The sequence below is a fragment of the Mus musculus genome, chromosome 14 (genome assembly GCF_000001635.26).
Source record: "Mus musculus strain C57BL/6J chromosome 14, GRCm38.p6 C57BL/6J".
Lineage (NCBI taxonomy): Eukaryota > Metazoa > Chordata > Mammalia > Rodentia > Muridae > Mus > Mus musculus.
Genome location: NC_000080.6, coordinates 79,153,659 through 79,177,004, shown reverse-complemented (window position 1 = coordinate 79,177,004; position 23,346 = coordinate 79,153,659). Strand labels below are relative to the sequence as shown.

Sequence of the window (23,346 nt, the reverse complement as noted above, 5' to 3'; positions counted from 1 at the left end):
ATCCTAATTGTTATCTTTGGTTATCACCCAAGACTGGAGAGTTTAGTCTTAATTTTCTTAAGCGGCCCTTATTTTCCTGTAATGATCATCATCCCAAAGCATTCTCTAGCACAAAGACTGTTTCCTTAAACTATGTCAAGAGAAGACTAGGACTTTGGGGCTGGCAAGATGGCTAATCCAGTAAAGGAGCTTGCGGTCAGCCTGAAAACTCGAGTTCAATCCCTGGGACCCACTTGGCAGAAGGGAGAACTGACTCCAGAAAGTTGTCCTCTGACCTCCACACATGCATTATATGCATGTATCTCCCCGTACACACGCACACACGCACACACACACACACACACACACACACACAAATGCAATAAAAATAACTGTCCAAAGACCCAGCTACACCACTTCTGGGTGCTTTGTTCCAGATTTTACATTTCCTCTATGTATTCTGATGGCCCCAGGACATGAGACTCGGACACTGTATAAGGTACTCTCATGATGCTGAGGTACTCTGATGCTGAGGTACTCTGTAATGCTCTTACAGCCCACACATGCGGGCCTTCTTCAGCTCAGAGCACTTTCTTACCCTTTCCCTGGACGCTTCTCCAGAGTTTTTGTTTGTTTTAAAATTTTATCCGCTGGGTGTGGTGGCACATGCCTTTAATCCCAGCAATTGGGAGGCAGAGGCAGGCGGATTTCTGAGTTCTAGGCCAGCCTGGTCTACAGAGTGAGTTCCAGGACAGCCAGGGCTACACAGAGAAACCCTGTCTAGAAAAACCAAAACCAAAACCAAAAAATAAAATTTTATCCATCGCTAGTTCTTCAGTGTTCACTTCCGTCTAACTGGCTTTCTCAAGTTTTCACTTGTTTCCTCTGTGGTCTGCACTTATGTCCTTGCTTCTTTGTTTGGAAGAGCCACTGCAATGGGGCCAACTTCCAGTGTCTGCTTTTCACTGATCTGATTTTTGTCTTAGTTACTATTTTCTTGCCATGATAAAACACACAACCAAGGCAACTTATAAAAGAAAATATTAATTTGGGGTTCACAGTTGTAGAGGGTGAGTCCATGACCATCACAGTGGGGAACATGGCAGGCAGGTAGGCAGGAAGGCAGGCGGGGGCGGGCAGGCAATTGTGCTGGGGGCAGAAGCTGTGAGCTTACATCTTGATCCACAAGGAGGCAGAGAGCAAGCTAACTGGGAATGTCATGGGGCTTTTGAAACCACAAAGCCCATCCCCAGTGACACACCTCCTCCCACAAGGCCACACCTCCTAATCCTTCCTAAACAGTTCCACTAACTGGGGATCAAACATTGAACTATGGGAGCCCATGGGAGCCAGTCTCATTCAAACACCAGTCTTCAAGCCAAGCACATCCTGGAGCTGGGCTGGCTTCTTTACCATCTTATCTTTCTGCTTGTTGGAGCCACTGCATGTGTAGGCCTTTCTACTCTCCCTCCTCCCCAGTGCTGCAGTGCTCCCCATGCTGCTGCTAGGCATGGACAAACCAGAGGTTAAGTGATGTGTTTCTCCCCAGCTCCAGTTAGGTTTCACACGCTTGCTAGCTAATTTTCAGGAAGTTGGTTTTTTTTAAAAAATTGTCTTTGGTATAAGTTCCAGACTTGGTAGAAATTCTTCAAAGCTTCTTGCATGTTGCTAGCACTCTCCTGTAGGGATGAGGGTTTCCACACTCATTTCTTTTATCCAGCCTTTAGGAACTTTATCGCCCTTCCACCTTTCCCCTTTGCTCAGGTGTCTGCAGAGCAGCTCAGGACCTCTCAGTGGTGGCTCTAACTTAGTGGGAGCTGAGCATCCCCAGTGGCTGACTGGGCACTCCAGTATGCAGTAGGGAGCTTCTGCATGGGCACAGATGGTACCTCCACACTCTTGGACTAATCTGCCACCTCTGGCTGTGTAGCAGTGAACTCAAGGGCTGGCATGGTCCATTCGCCCTGAAATCCCTCCTTGGTCACAGCCTTCTCAACAGCAGCCTGCTTCTCCTCCTCAACCTCCCCAGATCTCTGTAGAGTAAACATCAGATGTAACCTCCCACAGGTCTTCATGGGAGATAGTGCTACACGTGTGGAGTGTTTCCTGGTCCAGCATCCACCATGTCAGACTCACCATGAGTGAGCTCCCTTGTTGTCCCATGAAGTGGCAATATCCACCTAGCCCAAAGGAGTCTGCTTTACACACAGCAGTGGTGGGCAGGTTGATGTAACGCCTCTGTGAGAGGATGGCCGTCAGCCCTGGGATCACTCACCACTAGAAGCCATGGCTCCCTGAAGGTTGCTTGGATCTGGTTAGTGAAGGTCCCTACGCAGCCAGCAATGGGAGTGGCTCCAGTGGCAGCAGTGACCTTCAGCATGGCTCACTGGTCAGTGTTCCTGGAGGAGAGGATGTTGACAGCAGGGTTCTCGATGGCAACCACAGCCCAAGCTGAAAGCAATGGCCTCTCCCAGGTCCTTCTTTAGATTTATGATGTAGATATCATCACTTTTCCTTTCGCAGACATATTGCTTCATTTGAAAGTCAGGGCTGGTGCCACCTAAGAGGGTTCCTTTGGCAAGGAAGCTGAGGACATACTCCTCCTTCATTGCAGGACATCAAAGGCTCCAGACAGACACTGTAAGTTTCCCTTTAAGTTACAATGGGAATGAAGAACACTGCCATATCGACCTGTCCCTGGGTAGCATTGAAAGGCTCTACAATTTACTTTTTAGTAAAATAGTAAAACTAGCTTTCTACTTTTCAACCACTTTACTGTTACTCAGTGTCATTTCTTTTCCTGTTGCTGTGGTAAAATACTCTGACTAAAGCACCTTATGGACAAGCCCCTTCCGCTCCACTCGAGCCCCGAGGTACCTTGCCAGCGGAGGTGCCCGACACCCGTAAGGGCCCACACAGGATTCCCCACGGGATCCTAAGACCTCTGGTGAGTGGAACACAGCATCTGCCCCAATCCAATCTCGCGGAACCTGAGACTGCGGTAAATAGGGAAGCAGACTACCCAGGCCTGACCTGGGGCACAAGCCCCTTCTGCTCCACTCGAGCCCAGAGGTACCTTGCCAGCGGAGGCGCCCGACACCCGCAGGGGCCCACACAGGATTCCCCACGGGATCCTAAGACCTCTAGTGAGTGGAACACAACTCCTGCCAGGAGTCCAGTTCGAACACCAGATATCTGGGTACCTTCCCTGCAAGAAGAGAGCTTGCCTGCAGAGAATACTCTGCCCACTCAAACTAATTAGAGAGCTACCCTCCCAGGTCTGCTTATAGAGGCTAACAGAGTCACCTGAAGAACAAGCTCTTAACAGAGACAACTATAACAGCTAGCTTCAGAGATTACCGGATGGCGAAAGGCAAACGTAAGAATCCTACTAACAGAAATCAAGACCACTCACCATCATCAGAACACAGCACTCCCACCCCACCTAGTCCTGGGCACCCCAACACAACCGAAAATCTAGACCCAGATTTAAAAACATTTCTCATGATGATGATAGAGGACATCAAGAAGGACTTTCATAAGTCACTTAAAGAATTACAGGAGAGCACTGCTAAAGAGTTACAGGCCCTTACAGAAAAGCAGGAAAACACAGCCAAACAGGTAGAAATCATTAAAGAAAAACAGGAAAACACATCCAAACAGGTGATGGAAATGAACAAAACCATACTAGAACTAAAAAGGGAAGTAGACACAATAAAGAAAACCCAAAGCGAGGCAACGCTGGAGATAGAAACCCTAGGAAAGAGATCTGGAACCATAGATGCGAGCATCAGCAACAGAATACAAGAAATGGAAGAGAGAATCTCAGGTGCAGAAGATTCCATAGAGAACATCGACACAACAGTCAAAGAAAATACAAAATGCAAAAGGATCCTAACTCAAAACATCCAGGAAATCCAGGACACAATGAGAAGACCAAACCTACGGATAATAGGAATTGATGAGAATGAAGATTTTCAACTTAAAGGGCCAGCTAATATCTTCAACAAAATAATTGAAGAAAACTTCTCCAACATAAAGAAAGAGATGCCCATGATCATACAAGAAGCCTACAGAACTCCAAATAGACTGGACCAGAAAAGAAATTCCTCCCGACACATAATAATCAGAACAACAAATGCACTAAATAAAGATAGAATATTAAAAGCAGTAAGGGAGAAAGGTCAAGTAACATATAAAGGAAGGCCTATCAGAATTACACCAGACTTTTCACCAGAGACTATGAAAGCCAGAAGAGCCTGGACAGATGTTATACAGACACTAAGAGAACACAAATGCCAGCCCAGGCTAATATACCCGGCCAAACTCTCAATTACCATAGATGGAGAAACCAAAGTATTCCACGACAAAACCAAATTCACACAATATCTTTCCACGAACCCAGCCCTTCAAAGGATAATAACAGAAAAGAAGCAATACAAGGACGGAAATCACGCCCTAGAACAAACAAGAAAGTAATCCCTCAACAAACCAAAAAGAAGACAGCCACAAGAACAGAATGCCAACTCTAACAACAAAAATAATAGGAAGCAACAATTACTTTTCCTTAATATCTCTTAATATCAATGGACTCAATTCCCCAATAAAAAGACATAGACTAACAGACTGGCTACACAAACAGGACCCAACATTCTGCTGCTTACAGGAAACCCATCTCAGGGAAAAAGACAGACACTACCTCAGTGTGAAAGGCTGGAAAACAATTTTCCAAGCAAATGGTCTGAAGAAACAGGCTGGAGTAGCCATTCTAATATCGGATAAAATCGACTTCCAACCCAAAGTTATCAAAAAAGACAAGGAGGGACACTTCATACTCATCAAAGGTAAAATCCTCCAAGAGGAACTCTCAATTCTGAATATCTACGCTCCAAATGCAAGGGCAGCCACATTCATTAAAGACACTTTAGTAAAGCTCAAAGCACACATTGCACCTCACACAATAATAGTGGGAGACTTCAACACACCACTTTCATTAATGGACAGATCGTGGAAACAGAAACTAAACAGGGACACAGTGAAACTAACAGAAGTTATGAAACAAATGGACCTGACAGATATCTACAGAACATTTTATCCTAAAACAAAAGGATATACCTTCTTCTCAGCACCTCACAGGACCTTCTCCAAAATTGACCATATAATTGGTCACAAAACAGGCCTCAACAGATACAAAAATATTGAAATTGTCCCATGTATCCTATCAGACCACCATGGCCTAAGACTGATCTTCAATAACAACATAAATAATGGAAAGCCAACATTCACGTGGAAACTGAACAACACTCTTCTCAATGATACCTTGGTCAAGGAAGGAATAAAGAAAGAAATTAAAGACTTTTTAGAGTTTAATGAAAATGAAGCCACAACATACCCAAACCTTTGGGACACAATGAAAGCATTTCTAAGAGGGAAACTCATAGCTCTGAGTGCCTCCAAGTAGAAACGGGAGAGAGCACATACTAGCAGCTTGACAACACATCTAAAAGCTCTAGAAAAAAAGGAAGCAAATTCACCCAAGAGGAGTAGACGGCAGGAAATAATCAAACTCAGGGGTGAAATCAACCAAGTGGAAACAAGAAGAACTATTCAAAGAATTAACCAAACAAGGAGTTGGTTCTTTGAGAAAATCAACAAGATAGATAAACCCTTAGCTAGACTCACTAAAGGGCACAGGGACAAAATCCTAATTAACAAAATCAGAAATGAAAAGGGAGACATAACAACAGATCCTGAAGAAATCCAAAACACCATCAGATCCTTCTACAAAAGGCTATACTCAACAAAACTGGAAAACCTGGACGAAATGGACAAATTTCTGGACAGATACCAGGTACCAAAGTTGAATCAGGATCAAGTTGACCTTCTAAACAGTCCCATATCCCCTAAAGAAATAGAAGCAGTTATTAATAGTCTCCCAGCCAAAAAAAACCCAGGACCAGATGGGTTTAGTGCAGAGTTCTATCAGACCTTCAAAGAAGATCTAATTCCAGTTCTGCACAAACTTTTTCACAAGATAGAAGTAGAAGGTACTCTACCCAACTCATTTTATGAAGCCACTATTACTCTGATACCTAAACCACAGAAAGATCCAACAAAGATAGAGAACTTCAGACCAATTTCTCTTATGAATATCGATGCAAAAATCCTTAATAAAATTCTCCCTAACCGAATCCAAGAACACATTAAAGCAATCATCCATCCTGACCAAGTACGTTTTATTCCAGGGATGCAGGGATGGTTTAATATACGAAAATCCATCAATGTAATCCATTATATAAACAAACTCAAAGACAAAAACCACATGATCATCTCGTTAGATGCAGAAAAAGCATTTGACAAGATCCAACACCCATTCATGATAAAAGCTTTGGAAAGATCAGGAATTCAAGGCCCATACCTAAACATGATAAAAGCAATCTACAGCAAACCAGTAGCCAACATCAAAGTAAATGGAGAGAAGCTGGAAGCAATCCCACTAAAATCAGGGACTAGACAAGGCTGCCCACTTTCTCCCTACCTTTTCAACATAGTACTTGAAGTATTAGCCAGAGCAATTCGACAACACAAGGAGATCAAGGGGATACAAATTGGAAAAGAGGAAGTCAAAATATCACTTTTTGCAGATGATATGATAGTATATATAAGTGACCCTAAAAATTCTACCAGAGAACTCCTAAACCTGATAAACAGCTTCGGTGAAGTAGCTGGATATAAAATAAACTCAAACAAGTCAATGGCCTTTCTCTATACAAAGAATAAACAGGCTGAGAAAGAAATTAGGGAAACAACACCCTTCTCAATAGTCACAAATAATATAAAATATCTTGGCATGACTCTAAGGAAGTGAAAGATCTGTATGATAAAAACTTCAAATCTCTGAAGAAAGAAATTAAGGAAGATCTCAGAAGATGGAAAGATCTCCCATGCTCATGGATTGGCAGGATCAACATTGTAAAAATGGCTATCTTGCCAAAAGCAATCTACAGATTCAATGCAATCCCCATCAAAATTCCAACTCAATTCTTCACCGAATTGGAAGGAGCAATTTGCAAATTTGTCTGGAATAACAAAAAACCTAGGATAGCAAAAAGTCTTCTCAAGGATAAAAGAACTTCTGGCGGAATCACCATGCCAGACCTAAAGCTTTACTACAGAGCAATTGTGATAAAAACTGCATGGTACTGGTATAGAGACAGACAAGTAGACCAATGGAATAGAATTGAAGACCCAGAAATGAACCCACACACCTTCGACAAGGGAGCTAAAACCATCCAGTGGAAGAAAGACAGCATTTTCAACAATTGGTGCTGGCACAACTGGTTGTTATCATGTAGAAGAATGCGAATCGATCCATACTTATCTCCTTGTACTAAGGTCAAATCTAAGTGGATCAAGGAACTTCACATAAAACCAGAGACACTGAAACTTATAGAGGAGAAAGTGGGGAAAAGCCTTGAAGATATGGGCACAGGGGAAAAATTCCTGAACAGAACAGCAATGGCTTGTGCTGTAAGATCGAGAATTGACAAATGGGACCTAATGAAACTCCAAAGTTTCTGCAAGGCAAAAGACACCGTCAATAAGACAAAAAGACCACCAACAGATTGGGAAAGGATCTTTACCTATCCTAAATCAGATAGGGGACTAATATCCAACATATATAAAGAACTCAAGAAGGTGGACTTCAGAAAATCAAATAACCCCATTAAAAAATGGGGCTCAGAACTGAACAAAGAATTCTCACCTGAGGAATACCGAATGGCAGAGAAGCACCTGAAAAAATGTTCAACATCCTTAATCATCAGGGAAATGCAAATCAAAACAACCCTGAGATTCCACCTCACACCAGTCAGAATGGCTAAGATCAAAAATTCAGGTGACAGCAGATGCTGGCGTGGATGTGGAGAAAGAGGAACACTCCTCCATTGTTGGTGGGATTGCAGGCTTGTACAACCACTCTGGAAATCAGTCTGGCGGTTCCTCAGAAAATTGGACATAGTACTACCGGAGGATCCAGCAATACCTCTCCTGGGCATATATCCAGAAGATGCCCCAACTGGTAAGAAGGACACATGCTCCACTATGTTCATAGCAGCCTTATTTATAATAGCCAGAAGCTGGAAAGAACCCAGATGCCCCTCAACAGAGGAATGGATACAGAAAATGTGGTACATCTACACAATGGAGTACTACTCAGCTATTAAAAAGAATGAATTTATGAAATTCCTAGCCAAATGGATGGACCTGGAGGGCATCATCCTGAGTGAGGTAACACATTCACAAAGGAACTCGCACAATATGTACTCACTGATAAGTGGATATTAGCCCAAAACCTAGGATACCCAAGATATAAGATACAATTTCCTAAACACATGAAACTCAAGAAAAATGAAGACTGAAGTGTGGACACTATGCCCCTCCTTAGAAGTGGGAACAAAACACCCTTGGAAGGAGTTACAGAGACAAAGTTTGGAGCTGAGATGAAAGGATGGACCATGTAGAGACTGCCATATCCAGGGATCCACCCCATAATCAGCATCCAAACCCTGACACCATTGCATACACTAGCAAGATTTTATTGAAAGGACCCAGATGTAGCTGTCTCTTGTGAGACTATGCCGGGGCCTAGCAAACACAGAAGTGGATGCTCACAGTCAGCTAATGGATGGATCATAGGGCTCCCAATGGAGGAGCTAGAGAAAGTATCCAAGGAGCTAAAGGGATCTGCAACCCTATAGGTGGAACAACATTATGAACTAACCAGTACCCCGGAGCTCTTGACTCTAGCTGCATATGTATCAAAAGATGACCTAGTCGGCCATCACTGGAAAGAGAGGCCCATTGGACACGCAAACTTTATATGCCCCAGTACAGGGGAACGCCAGGGCCAAAAAGGGGGAGTGGGTGGGTAGGGGAGTGGGGGTGGGTGGCTATGGGGGACTTTTGGTATAGCATTGGAAATGTAAATGAGCTAAATACCTAATAAAAAATGGGGGAAAAAAAGCACCTTATGGGAGAAAGGGTTTGCTCTGTCTCTCAGGTCAAGGGTACAGTCCATCAAAACAAGGGGGCCATACTGGCAGGAGCCTGGAGCAGCTGGTTACACACAGCCATAGTCAAGCACCAGAGAACAGTGATTGCTTGCTGCTGCCTAGCCCAGCTTCTCTGCTCCTCCAGCTCAGGGTCCCAGACAGAAACAGTGCCACTCACAGCCGGTGAGTCTTCCACCTTGGCTCACATGATCAAGATGGTCCCTCACAGGTGTGACCAGGGGCTTGCCTCTAGGTTGACTTGAGGACCAGTCAAATTGGCAATTAAGACTAACCACACCTGGCAAGGGCCAGGTTAGGTAACCATGGTTCTACAGCCTGGTTAGATAGTCACTGTTCAAATCAGGACTCTGTCTGGCTTGCACAGAAGGTTGATATTGTACTGAAAGATGAGTTACAGATGTTCTAAGAAAAGGGAAGGTGCTCTTTGCTGGCTTCCCTGAAACACAGTTTTTTGTTTGTTTGTTTGTTTTTTGTTGTTGTTGTTTTTTAAACTTTCCCCTTCTGTGGTGGTTTGAATATGCTTGGCCCATAGAGTGATACTATTCATAGGTGTGGCCTTGTTGAAACAGGTATGGCCTTGATGAAGGAAGGGTGTCATTTGGGTGAGGGCTTTGAGACCCTCTTCCTAGCAGTCTTCCAATGGAGATATAGAACTCTCAGCTCCTGCACCATGCCTGCCTGCTTCCACCTTGATGATAATGGACTGAACCTCTGAACCTGTAAGCCAGCCCCAATTAAATATTGTCATTGTAAGAATTGGCTTGATCATGATGTCTGTTCAGAGCAGTAAAACCCTAACTAAGACACCTTTCCTCTCTCTTGACCTGGGCTACCCCAGTATAAGCAACAACAGAACCACAGACACAGACACAAACATCCATAGGGGCATGTAGCTCCATGCTGGCCCAACTCTGTTCCTGAACACAGGCTTGCACATTAAATCCTTTAAATGCCATGCCTGCATTGTTGTTCAGGTGTCCCAGGAATGAGAACACACACCAGTGTCCAGAGGAAGGAACTGCCTTCCTTACAAGCCATTCCTCCCATGTTCCCTACTCCTGTCTTCCAGGGCTCCCTCAGGCACTGTCCTCCTGTCCCTCAGGCACTGTCCTCCTGTCCTTCCTCTGAACCCAAGCTTGTCTCATCGTCTCCATTTTCACACTAATTTCCCTATCTCAAGTTCCTGTCACTTCTCATCTGAACTATTCAGATTACTTCATGATTTGGTTCCTGGCTCCTATCTTTCTCTCTGCATCCTTCTCCCAGATGGCTGTGCCACATTCTGAAGACAGAACAGCATCAGTCTTTTCCAGGCACCTTCCTGGCTCAGAGGTGACACAATACAGCCAGTCTTGCTCTCTTTCATGTTTTCTCCAAACTCCAGGACAACAAGCCTGAGTCATTCTGGATTCTGTGTTCTCCATATGGCCTGGCGGCCATGTAAGTTCTTTCTCTAGGTGTTTCTTCTGTCTAGATGATGGCTTCAAAAACAGCTTTCACTGTGTAGACATCTGTTACTGGGTGTCACAGGTCACGGAGAGTGACAGAAAGCATTTAGAACCTAGCACAGCAACTGGACAAAGACATTTGGTGATTGTATCTTTTTGTTTGCTTGATTTTTCAAGGCATGGTTTCTCTGTGTAACAGCCCTGGTTGTCCTGGATTTGCTCTGTAGACCAGGCTGACCTTGAACTCGCAGAGATCTGCCTGTCTTTGCCTCCCGAGTGCTAGGATTAAAGGTGTGCACTACTGCTGTCCAGCAGTGCTGTTTATATCTTATAGCTAAGAGAAAACAGGAGCCTGAAGCTAGTGTTGTGTGTGCCTATAATCTCAGGACTGAGGAGGCAGAGATGGGAAGACGTCAAGTCTGAGGTCAGCCTGTGCCTAAAAGTCCATGACCCCAACCCCCGAGGGGCCTGTATTTTGTACTCAATTTTAATAACATTTCCTAGTAATTTCATTTCTATTGGATATTATAAAAGCATTAGTCCATGCTGAATGAGATCAAAACTGTGTGGGCTTAAAGCTGAGCTCTGGAAAACCATCCTGCTAGTTTCTGGCCATACTTTGTACAGTCACCGAGGAAACACCCATGGTTACTGGTATTACACAGCAATGTCAAAACAGGTGGAGGGTTTTAGTTACTCAGAGTCACACAGGATTAGCTGAAGATGGCAGGAAGGGGCCAAATCAAAGCCTTCTTGATTTGGCCACAATCTGCAGTTTTATAGTTTACACGAGTCCTTAACCATTCTTACCCAGTAGCTATGGCCATATTACCATAGCCTTAGGACTATGACTTATGGATTAGAAAGCCCACCAAAAAATAACTCCCCTATGGCTTAAGGATTCAGTAAGAGAACACGGGCAAATGTTGTATTGGCATCTGACTGATGGTACAAAATGTATTATGAATAAGAATTGCCCATGGAATGGACCAACAAGCTTGAGGAAGGTGACAAGGACCTGGCAGATAACAGAAGCCTGACTTGGGCTCAGACAGCTGTTCATTGGCCACACAACCCAGGAAACTGCACTGTCTGTGTAGTCTTACATTTCCTTCTTTATAAAATGGGGGCTAAATATCCATATTCCATGGAAGATTGGGATGACCACCTCAGCTAGACTTCGAAGCTGGGTATCTGGTCAATCCTTTGAGGAGCTCTTTCCTCTGGACAGTGAACTTTAGAACTTTAAACATGAAAACTTAGGCTGGGGAGATGGCTCAGCAGTTAAGACTCTTGATGCTTTTCCAGAGGACAGTGTTCCCTCATCAGGTGACACACAACTGCCTAAATTCTGGCTCCAAGGGATCCAGTGCCCTCTTCTGGTCTCTCTGTGCACTGCACACACATGGCATTCACTCATACACACAAATACATAAAAAAATAATAACGATAAAAATGAAGTCTCCAAGTTTTGGGTTAAAACAGAAGATTAAAAGTGCATCCCACACTCTAACATCTAGCAAAGCATGGAAGCATTCCTTTGAAAGAACACTGATGAAGACAGAGTAAGCTGAAGGGATCAAAAGTCAAGCCCTCCATGGGAAGGACGAGGAAGACTTCAGCACAGGCAAGGCCTCCACGCCCCACCCTTCTCCTAAAATGATGAGTCTGTCTCCTTGGACCAAATAATCGGATTTCATGTGTCATGTAGGGAATAGACTGGACAGAAATTATAGCCTCTACTTAGGAAATATTGAAGTGTCTTGATATTTTAAAAAGCTGTACCAGTGCCCACCGGTCCTAAGGCACTGAGAGCCTGTGAAACAGCAAGGAGCTGGGGCAATACAGGGCGAGAGGAGGGCAGGAAGAGGCGGGGCAGGGGACAGAGAGAAAGCACACCCTGCCTGGTCTCATCTGTTCCCCCCGCTTCTTCAGTGGCCATAAAATGATTTACAGGGAGAGAGAGAGAGAGTTCTATTTGTGAACTTCCAAGAGAGGTGAGATATACACAGATCTTCCCTGAGGGGAGTCAGGAAGTCACTGTCTGCCTGGGAGGGTCACTGGTAAAATTAATGCTTCCTGGACAGGAAGAAAAAGGTGAGGTCACATATTTTCCCTTGGAGAACTAGCTCCACTAAGAAGATCATAGGGTTGAGTTCACAGCTTGGTGTGTCAACCCTGAAATGACTCTTTCTGGTTGGCTGATTAGTGCTCAGATAACTTTCTCCAGCAGTTTTGGTGTAAGTTCAGATTTTGCCCCAGTCCTCTCTTTGCCCACGGAGAACGGTTACCTGTAGATTATCCAGGATGATGCGGAGAGCATGCACCTGCCGCTGGACAGCACTTGAAAACCGCTCGTAGGTTGCGGCGTCGTACTCGCTCATCTGGATCTCCTTTAGTCTGAAATCGGAGAGGGAAGATGACACCCGCTTATGTCAAGTTTGTGTGGGTCTGTTACACTTGCTTACACAATGACAGGACCTCTAACAACTTCTTGGTGACTCATACTGACTTTGAGGAGAAAAAGCAAGAAATGATGTCACCAGCGATGCCCCTAGATTTACAAGGAGGGTAATGCTCAAAGTCCATTGCTAATTGATGAACAAACTGTCCCCAGGACAAAGGGAAAGCCCCAACTGTACATCATATATGGTGACCTCTCTCGTACAAACAGTCCTACCAGGTGGCTCACAACCATCTGTAACTGCAGTTCCAGGAGACTTGATGCTTTTTCGCCTCACAGATACTGAATATAAAATTAAAGCAGAACACAGCCAGTTAAAGCTAATCCTAAGCAAGGGGGGAATGGACTTGGATTTTCCAGTGTGACAGCCACAATGTGCTAATTTAACACACATTTCTGTGTAAGTCTATAAATAGTAAAGGTGGTGATACCAGGACAAAGAATATGGAATGCACTCTCAATCGCCTAAGCATACATGACACAATTGTCTCAATTTGTGTGTGTGTGTAGGCAGAGAACCTATAGGCATAGCTGAAATTACATATGAAGTACATTTAACGCTTCCTCAAATGAGGGAGAATGAGTGGTTTCTATTCTTCACTCTCAGAGAAAACGCTGGGAAAAATATAATCAGAAAGGTGGAAGCTCAGGACTCCATGTGTGTATGTAATAAGACCGTATCTTATTTTTTGAGTCTTCAATACTGAGCACAGTGCCTGATACACAGTGACACTCAATACATGGTGTTATGTAATAATTTGAAAGCACTGCTATCAAAAAGTAAATATAGACAAAGCCACTCTAATATCTAATGCCATCCCCTCAAGGTGACATGCCAAGATGTCCTTCTAAATCATATTAGCTCTCTATTCTAAAGAACAGAGAGGAATCCGTGCACGAGACTTCACTCCTAACAACACACGTGTGTTTAGTTTTCACAGTCTGAGTTCTCTGTAAGTTTCACTAGGTCAGGTTATGGCTACAGTTTTAGGGAACAGAAGCAGGGCACAGTGAACACTTTAGGATATGCCATATACCACCTCATGTGTAGGCAGCCAAATGCACTTTCTCAAAGAACTCAGGTCAGTACGAATCGGGAACTGTTTGGACAGAGCTTGTCTTTGGAGCACGGTAGGTGGGAAAGGAGCCAGAGGAGGGAATGAATACACACAGAGAAGAGGACCCGGCAGCTGGGAAGCCGCCTGGAGCACACTGGCCTCGGGAGAGATCAGAGTTAGCTCTAGTTACATAGCTATCTCAGGGGTGATCACCGTGCACCCCTAACCATCCCATGCCAATTTAAGTACGAGGAAATCTGGAAATCATATTTTGGGTTATGTCAGCCTTCGCTAGGACACTCAGAGGATGCTCGCTCACAGGAGATAATACGTCCTGAATGTTAAAGGCTGAAGCGGGAAATAAAAGACTAAAGAAGGGAACTTTAACCTCTGGGTTAGACGAGCCTGGGAATCCATGTGGATAAACAGCATGCTGTTGGTGGTACATGCTTAAAGGTGTATTTATCATTATGTAAGAGTGTGGGAATCTTATTTTACTTCTTCTATAGGTTAGACTTAAATACTATAATTTGGATTAAAGTGTGAGGAGGAAAGCAAACACAAGCTGAGACCTACTGTGTGGAGTTGCTTAGTTATGCAAATGGGGGTGGGTGCAGTCTCACAAACAGACACACACACACACACACACACACACACACGCACACACACACATATACACACACGCACACGCGCACGCACACGCGCACGCGCACACGAACGCCCCACCAGACAGCTTTTCCAAGTGTGCTTGAGCCAGTGCAAGCACTTCCCTGTCCCCACTCCCCTGGTGTCACACATTTCTGGATGTGATCTACAAGTCTTAGGCTTGTGTCTCTCCGATAGACAGCGTCAATTGATCAGTTCTTGAGGTGCAGGGCTAATATCTGTTTTAAATCAATGCTAACTGAATGCTGTGAATGACGTGGGGAGGTCCTTTGTACCAGGGAAGACTTCTAACTAATGGTGAGGACTGCTTAGTCAGTCCATCGTAGGACAGGAACCAACAGGTGAAAGCCGGCTCCTGCACGCACGTGTGTTGCTCATTCTCTGTGTGTGTTTGCCCCACTCCAGGCTCTGTCCTCGTGCAGCTTACAGAGGAGGGGAGAAGCCATCCCTCCCACAAGTGATAAGATGGGAGAGAGTGGTCGGTGTTAGAGACAAGATACAGGATGCTGTGAAAGCATCTGGACCTGACCTCACTGTGCACATGACTCATTCTGAAATCAAGACGAGAATAAAGAATTATTACCATAGAAATGGATGTGTGTATCGGTGGGCTTGTGGAATTTCTGTCTTATTTAGTTGTGGGTAGAGAGACGGTCTGCAAGATTTATGACAAGATGAGATAATATCTTGGATTAGCTCTAAACAATCCAAAGAGGAGAATGGGATGGGGCAGGGTCTGCAGGGTTCATCATGTGCTTCTCTTTACTTACAGCTGGGCTTGAAAAGGTCCAGAAGAAAAAGTTAAAAGATGCACTTTTGGCAGTGCTGAGTAGACACTTGTCCGGTGGGTCGCAAGCCCACTTCTAAGGTAGTGTTTGTTCTTGCTTTGCTGTGCAGTCTTTCCCAGGGTCTCTGTGTGCTTCATCTCTTTCGTCTCACACCCTGCCTGCTTTCTTCCCTTCACTACCTCATAGGCAGGTACATTCAGCTGTCTTAGGATCACAGGTGGCCCTTGGCCCCTCTCCCTGGAGGTTCTTCATAGTGTCCCGATAGGTTTTGTTCTGGTGGCAGTCAGAGAGGAGCAATCTTAGCTTACTCATGGCTAAGTGCCACTGTGAAAGCTTCCTGCCTCTCATGACCGCTCATGTGCTAGGGCACTCTGTATGACCAAGTAAGCAGAATCAGACTGGATAATCACTTGCGAGGGCTGGGGCGTGGCAGTAACAGCCCTTTACTAATTGAAGAGGAGAATGACGCATGCCTAATTTCTATTTTTTTCTCAAAGGAAGTTTTATTTTTCATATGAGATGTTGAGTAATTTTAATTCTAATAAGACTTGTCGTTATGACGTGACTTTCCTCCACGTCTTTTGAGAAATGCATACTTTGATCCCTAAAAAGTTTTCTAGTCTCACAACCTCTGGGGGCGGGGGGAAGGGGACTCCCCATTTCCACGGATGCAGCGTGGCACAGGGAGGGCAGAACAGCTGCCCGAGGCTCCAGGGAAGTCAGTGATGAGGCTGAGGGCAACACAGCCCCGACACCTGAAGTTTACCTGCTGCAGTACCACAGGGGTGAGAGGCTTGCGGGCTTTCCTGAGGGCGTGGCGGCTGGACCTGCATTTTTGTCTCTCTTGTTCTCTGCTGTTTACTTGTAGGATGTGAAAGCACGGCATGTGAGAACATTCCAGATGTTCTACGTGGGAGGAATTTCATAACTCACATACTCTTCACCATGTTTTTGTCGGGCTGCCCCAGCTCCTTCCACTGAGCACAGAAATGGAAATCTGCTCTCTGTCCCTCCTCAGTGTGAAAGGGTGCTCCCTGCTGCTTTGAGATTTTTCACTTTTTGCTGAAGGGCACGTGTGAACTTCTAGTAAAATACCCTGTGGAGTCTTCCTTTCTAGTGGGGGGCCAATCAGTAGCCCAAGGCAGCCATGGCATATGCGTCTGAAACCTGAAGGCGCACTTGACTTGAATTTCTAGGCTCTTTTCTTATCTCCAAACCCTAAATGAGGACAGGCCTGTTAGCCCAGAGATCTTTGCCTTTCTTAGTATCATCCTAGGACATAGTCCTTGTGACTCTAGCTTTGAGTGAGTGTGTATGTGAGTGTGAGTGTGTGTGTGTGTGTGTGTGTGTGTGTGTGTGTGTATACTACTCACCTGCACTGTTCTAGATGCACAAGGCACACTCACCTCTGCTGAAATGCTTTCTGGGCCATCTCTCTTGCAGCTCTCTTGACATCCTCAGGAACTGCATCTTTCTCCACCTCAGAGACTTGATACACTGGGTGGCCTGCATCCAAGCGATAAGGACCTCCTTTGCCACCAAGACCTGCGGTGTCTCTTCCCCCTGGAAAGAAATCAAGGGGACACAGTTGTTATGTCTAGAACCTGGCCACAAACCAAAAGTCAGATCATGGCTCTAAGACAGTCCTGTGAGAATATTAACTGAATGGTGGTTAAAGCCTCACACCACCTTTGCCCAAACTCTAAGATGCCCCTGCGTAGGATAACTTTTTTTTTTATTTCATCCATCCTGATCTGCATATACGTTAAGGTTCCGTCCACACTCAACCTGAACAATTCACCGGATGTCTCTGCTTTGTAGGGAGGGGGTCGGTGATTTTGTGCACTGTCTGCAGCCCGGTAAGTTTTCCTTAACGGTATGATGGCTAGATGTCCTTGTTCTTCTGCCCTAGATGAGTGGCCCTGTGACAGCGACTGTAAGTATTACATAGCCACTGGTTAAAAGGGGCAACTCTCCTTCTAGTTATCCACTTTCCCTAAAATACCAACATATAGATAAAATGTCTATTGTTATGAAAATGATTCACAGAGAGACTGAATGACATCTCTGTGGCCTTGCATCACTTGCTCAGCCAGGAGCTGACGCTGATAATTATGTTTTGAATAATGCTCAACAGATAAACATCATTAGCTTCAGAACAGTTGTTTCTGAATAAGCCTAAGTTTGCATGCCTGTAAGTACACGTCACAAAATGCCGCATGAGCTATTTATTCTAAAATGAAAGTTAGATGCCTATAAGGCTAGCTAGTAGTATTTTAAAGGGGTAGAGACACTGGCCAATTACACAGGAATGCTTGGTCTAATGTATGTTCAAATTTAAATTATTTTAAAGCATTGTGTTGACCAAAGAAAATATGTACATCTATTGGCCGCATTTGGCCTTTGTATGAATGATGTATTATCCTTGCTCCTAGATAACTAGCAACCAGGCCCCTTTGTTTATGCATATGTAATTTGGGAATTTAATGAGAATCTAGTATTGGAGAGGCAGTGCCATATTGCACAGACTAGCACCATACTGCAAGCTGGTTGAATAATTAAGACAGACTGAGTTTGAATCTGGTTTCAACTCAATAACTGGGTCATCAGAGAAATTACTGATTTTCTCTGTGTCTCAGTGCTAACCTACAACACGGGAGGGCGATACCTGCCTGATGGGATTTTCACACAGCCAAACTGCTTGGGAATGCATCTGGCATGCAGTAAGAGCTACGTGAGTGAGTGCCCTCATGATAATTATTTAATTCAGTGACACAGAGAGTGAGGTCATTTCTAGATTCATATGGTGGAAAACTGGAAACCTTCTAGACTTTGGATAAATTATGTTACTCTCCTCCACTAGAGCTTTGATTTGTCTAATAAATTAAAAATGAGAACTTGGCATGAACTCTTTGCTTCATCAAAGTCCAGGTAGGTCGCTCCCTCTGGGGAAGCACCATGAGAGCGGGATAACTATTAATCACAGTATTTCAGTCTTGGTTGAGCACATCTTATTTCATTTAGAAGTGGGTGGTGGAAAATCTCTTCTACACTGTATGCGCCTCGGTTTCACTTCCAGCAGGTGTGTGGTCGGCAGTGACAGGCCGTGAGGGTGGGAAGCTGCGGCTTGACTTGCTGCAAGAGGGTCGGTGGCTGGGACTGAGCATCAGGCTCCCGGGAAAAGAACCAAATGACTTGAGCCGGGTTTAATGTAGAGCATTCCGGAGGGCACAGATGACATGCAGAAAGTAAGTCGAAGCCCAGGAGCCTTGATGAGCTGGAAGATCTAAGGCCGGGAAGCAGACGGGACGTTTGGTCTGAATAGGTGCTGGAACTGGTAGACTCACGTTTATTAACAAATGAAACTTTACCTCTGCGTAGGCACTACTGGGAAGCTGACATCTGGCCAGCTCGTTCCAAGATGCATTCCATATGGATTAAATATTGTTGGCTTGACACTAACTTCCAGATCAAAGGACAATTCTAAAAATAGCCCTTATTTAAAGCCGATGCTTGATGAATAAACAGAGTAGGCAAGAAGTCCCCGGCTTATTTGATAGCATATTGTCTCAGCTCAGAAACCCATTTCCTGCCAAGGCCCTCAAGGCCAAGAGGCACAGAGCATCCATCCTCGGGAAGGTGAAGGACTGAGCTGTGCCAGCACTTCTCCTGGCGAGATAGCCAGACGGGTGCGCAGTCTGGCTTTGTTCCTGTGATCCAGCACATGTGTCTGCCGCAGCTGCTGGGGGGGGCGAGGGGGGGGGGGGAAGGAAGACGGCAGGCAGGCTTGGGAACAATGGTCTAGGAGGGCAGCCAAGAGGAAGGAATGGCACCTGGCCATCAGTGCAAATCACACAACCTGATCTCCAAACCACGGACCTCCACACACTCCCTTCTCAGATGTGGACAAGAGCCATGTCTTCCCCACGTTAGTTGTTCAAGGGCTTGCTGTGGATTTCTGGCACAATTCCAAAGGCAAGGAGTTGAAAAGAAGAGACTGACACTCCAGCGACCGTGTTCTTTAGCCCAACTGTTGTGATCTGTGCTCTAGGTTCATATTTTATCTTTAGCCTGACCTCGTGAGGCAGATAATGTTACCTCCCTCCCTTTATAGATACAAGCATGGGGGAAACGGCTCTAGGTCATAGGGTGGCAGAGTCTGTGGGGTTCCCAATGACAGGCGTTCTGCATGTCTTGATGTCATGCAGGGACAGAAGGCGAGAACACATCTAAAAAACAGAGAGAGAGGCCGAGGACAACCAGCACCAGGACTGTATCTCAGGGCTGGAATTCTGGCCTTGACACTTAAAACCTGCCAAGACCCAGCAGAACTCACATGCTACCAACCTGTTCCACCAGCCCAGGTATTGCCACCCACATGGGGCATGTTGTCTGGGTCCTCCTTGCCATGTTTGGGGTCACTCACGTCTTCATTACTGTCTCTTTCGATTGTTATCTGAAAGGAAGAGTTGAAACACGATCACTCTCCTGTGAGCACCAGGTGCTGCATGATGGATAAAGCTCTTTCTCCAAGTCCTGAGGGGTGGAGCCCTCAGCTCGTGAGAGGCTGGGTCTGGGAAAAGCTTCATCACATTCAACATCCATTTGGTTGGGAAGGAAAATTAATTTGAAAAGAAGAGAAAAGAAAGGAGCAGGGGCTGAGCTGTGTTCAGCTTTAGAGTTCTGGTGCACAAGTGCTCTGAGCACTCTCCTGGATCTCTTCAACCCTTCCATCTCCACGGCCACTAAGGCTGCACCCTCACCAATTCTGGCCTTTCACAGTGCCAAGCCTCAGCTGCCCCCCGCCAGGACTCCTTATGCCTACAAAACTAGAACCACCTGGGAGACTTGTCCACATGCCCCAGTTTAGTTGCCAGTATGAAATTCAGCCAGCCTTACCCTCCCCTCCTCTCAGGACCACAGCTTCTGTGTGCTGACCCTGGGGACAGCCCAGGAGGCTTCACCTCACTAAATCTGAGCCCTAGTTCTGAGTCCCAGTGCCCAGCATCAACCATCCCAGTAAAGGTTTCATGTCAGTGGCGCAGGTCTCATATTGATCACAGCTGATTCTTCAGCACCAGCTGACCAGACCCTGCAGATTCTCAATTCAAAGTCCATCCCATGAATGGACTGGTAAGAGTCTTGGGGATTCACAAGTTTCCCTCAGAAATCCACAAGCAAGGCCTTCATGGTCTGCACTGCTCAGCATCCTTTTTTCAAGTTCTGATACCAGCTTATTAAGCTTGGCACTCAATGGCTATTCCAGCCCAAAGTTCCAAACTCATTCCACAATCCTGCCCAAACCAGCGCTGTCAGGTCTGTCACCGCAACACCTACAACGCTGCTGCCAATATCTGCTCTGGTTATGCTTCTGGTGCTGTGACAACATGAAAAAGGCAATGTGGGGAGGAAAGGCCTATTTTCAGGTCACACTCCATCAATGAAGGAATCCAAGGCAGGGACTCAAAGCAGGAACCTGGAGGCAGGAACTGAAGCATAGGCCATGAGGTTGCTGCTTACTGGCTTGTTCCCCATGACTTACTAGCTCAGCCTGCTTTCTCAGACCATCCAGGACCCTGGAGTGGCACTAACTCCAGAGGACCAGGCCCTTCCACATCAATCATGAATTAAGAAAATGCTCAACAGAATTGCCCACAGGCCAATCTGAGAGAGGCGTTTTCTCAATTAATGTTCCTCTCCCCAGATAACACTAGCTTGTATCAGTTTGAAAAAACAAAAACAAAACACAGACAGAACACACACAACCAGGAGAAGGGAGACTGAAGGCCTGAGGAAGATATTTAACCTTTCTTTGTCTCCTCCCTCCCTCTGACCCCCCCCCACCAACACACACATGTACACACATGTGCACAAGTGTGTGCTAGTTCTAACACTGGTCCAAGCAAGCACAGGTCTAGTGGAAGAGCTTCTTGAACACTGGTTTTCACTTTGGACTGTGTGTGTCCTTTCTGGTCTGTTGTTTATTTTAAATAAAGAACTTTGAGAGATGCAGGAGAAACTAATTCCCATGTGAGGAGTGGCCTCACTTTGGTCCACATTAGCTCTCTCCTGTAAGACACTGTACAGCCCAGCCAGTCTGCTAGGAGACTTTTGAGAACTAAGTACTAAAAAGATGATGAGGCAAAAGAGGAGGCCTGTCTAATAACCTCCTGACAAACCCCAGGGTCATGCTTTTGATATTCCGAGGACATTTATAATGGCTATCCGAGAGGCAGAAAACAGGCTAATTGCTTTGGTCCGAAAGGAACAAGTTTTGTCAGGCCATCTGCAGAGAAGTGCCTCTGCTCACACGGCCCAAACGACCCCCATACCAACCACAAATGAGACATTTCAAAATAGACGAGATCTTGACAGAAACATGGCGCAAACCCTGATTTATTTCACAGAAATGCATACTGTGACATTCCAGACATATTTAATTAGAAGCATGGCACCTGGGGAGTTCATCTAATTTCGGATCATCTGGCCAGTGGTCTCGCTCACAGACACACTTCTGCAGGCGGGGCAGACGGAGGCATGCCAAGGGGCACTGCTATTCAGAAAGCAGATAAGCGCCTGCCTTCTTTCCTGAAAGTCCTGAGGTGCGACCTTTGAGAACTGGGCTCATCTACCAAAAGCTCAAGAAAGTCGCTCTAATGAGTAAAATAGACACTGCTGAGTTCATACAAGGGGATGGACATGTCCCCTGAGTCAGAGAAGAGTCCCCCATAATTTTTGGCATAACTTGCTACATGTGCTAAACCCCTTGGCATATTCCTCACAGCAGATGGACTTTAATTCCTATTAGGGAAGTGTGATATAATCCTAAGAACCATTATCCTCCTACACATGAACTAAATGGAAGAAAACACGGATCTTGTAAACGGCAACTCATAAAATGTCGCAGAGTGAAGTCATGAGAAGCCAGACCTGAGAAGGAACATGACTCACCAAAGCCCTATAATTCTGGGAAAGGCCCATATATTTTAGGCTCCTCCTTGAGTTTATAATTTAAAAAAACAAAACAAAAACTAAACTAAAATTCAGTAAGATGGTATAAATGGCCAGATCATAATTCTGGGGGAAGGTTAACTCTTGGAGGTCTGACTGGACCACACAGTTGATTACTGCTTTCCACAGCAGGGCTGGGAGTGGCGGTGGCAGACTCTTCTAGGTCCCTACCCAATGTTCACCCCCTCTTCTTCCTCTGGGTGGTGGAATTAAGCATGGCCTTTCCATTTGGCCTTACCATCTAGAGATTAGGTCTAGAGATGAGACCTGGGGTGTCAGAGAGAGTGTCAGGAGGCTACTGAGGAAGAGTTTCCTCCCAGGTCAGAAAGACGGGGAGCTGAGGAACTTCCCACTGCTCAGCATGCATTACCCTCAGCACAAACGGATGCACACATGTGCACACACACACACACACACACACACACACACACACTTCCTGCCAGGCCCACTTGGGGACATGGCAAAGCACCATAGCTTCTGCCTATGAACTACACGACCTTAGAGATCCACAGCAGAGCGAAAAGACCACACCACTCACGCTATTCTTTAGCTGCAGACCCAGTTACTGCTATAATCTTCTACAGGAGGAAATAAGCATCATTCTAGTTGAAGCTACGCTACGGTGGGTTTTCTGCTACTTGAAACAAGCATAGGTAGCAATCTGACTGGTATATGAAGGACAAGTGGGGGACAGTAGTCAGAGGCTGAGACTTGAACTGAGAATGCCTTACCACTGGTGAAAAGACAGGCCTTGAACTTTCTGCCATGACAATTTCCACACGGGGCAGAGGACATACCTCAGTGGTAAAGTGCCTTTATTTCATGATGCCTTAGGTTCCATCTGCACTTTTCCACCAA

At 45.4% G+C, this 23,346-nt stretch overlaps 1 protein-coding gene and 1 pseudogene across 2 annotated transcripts in view; both read right to left on the bottom strand.

Moving 5' to 3' along the window:
• Positions 1-23,346, bottom strand: part of Vwa8 (von Willebrand factor A domain containing 8) — a 353,253-nt gene that overhangs the window by 25,306 nt on the left and 304,601 nt on the right. For both annotated transcript variants that reach the window (NM_027906.1, XM_017315982.1), the window contains 3 exons: positions 19,825-19,933; positions 16,884-17,040; positions 12,793-12,901 (listed from right to left, as the gene is read on the bottom strand). In NM_027906.1, the coding sequence (NP_082182.1) occupies positions 12,793-12,901; positions 16,884-17,040; positions 19,825-19,933 (375 nt within the window). The remainder of the gene's footprint in view (positions 1-12,792; positions 12,902-16,883; positions 17,041-19,824; positions 19,934-23,346) is intronic.
• Gm18081 (predicted gene, 18081) lies at positions 1,803-2,614 on the bottom strand (annotated as a pseudogene).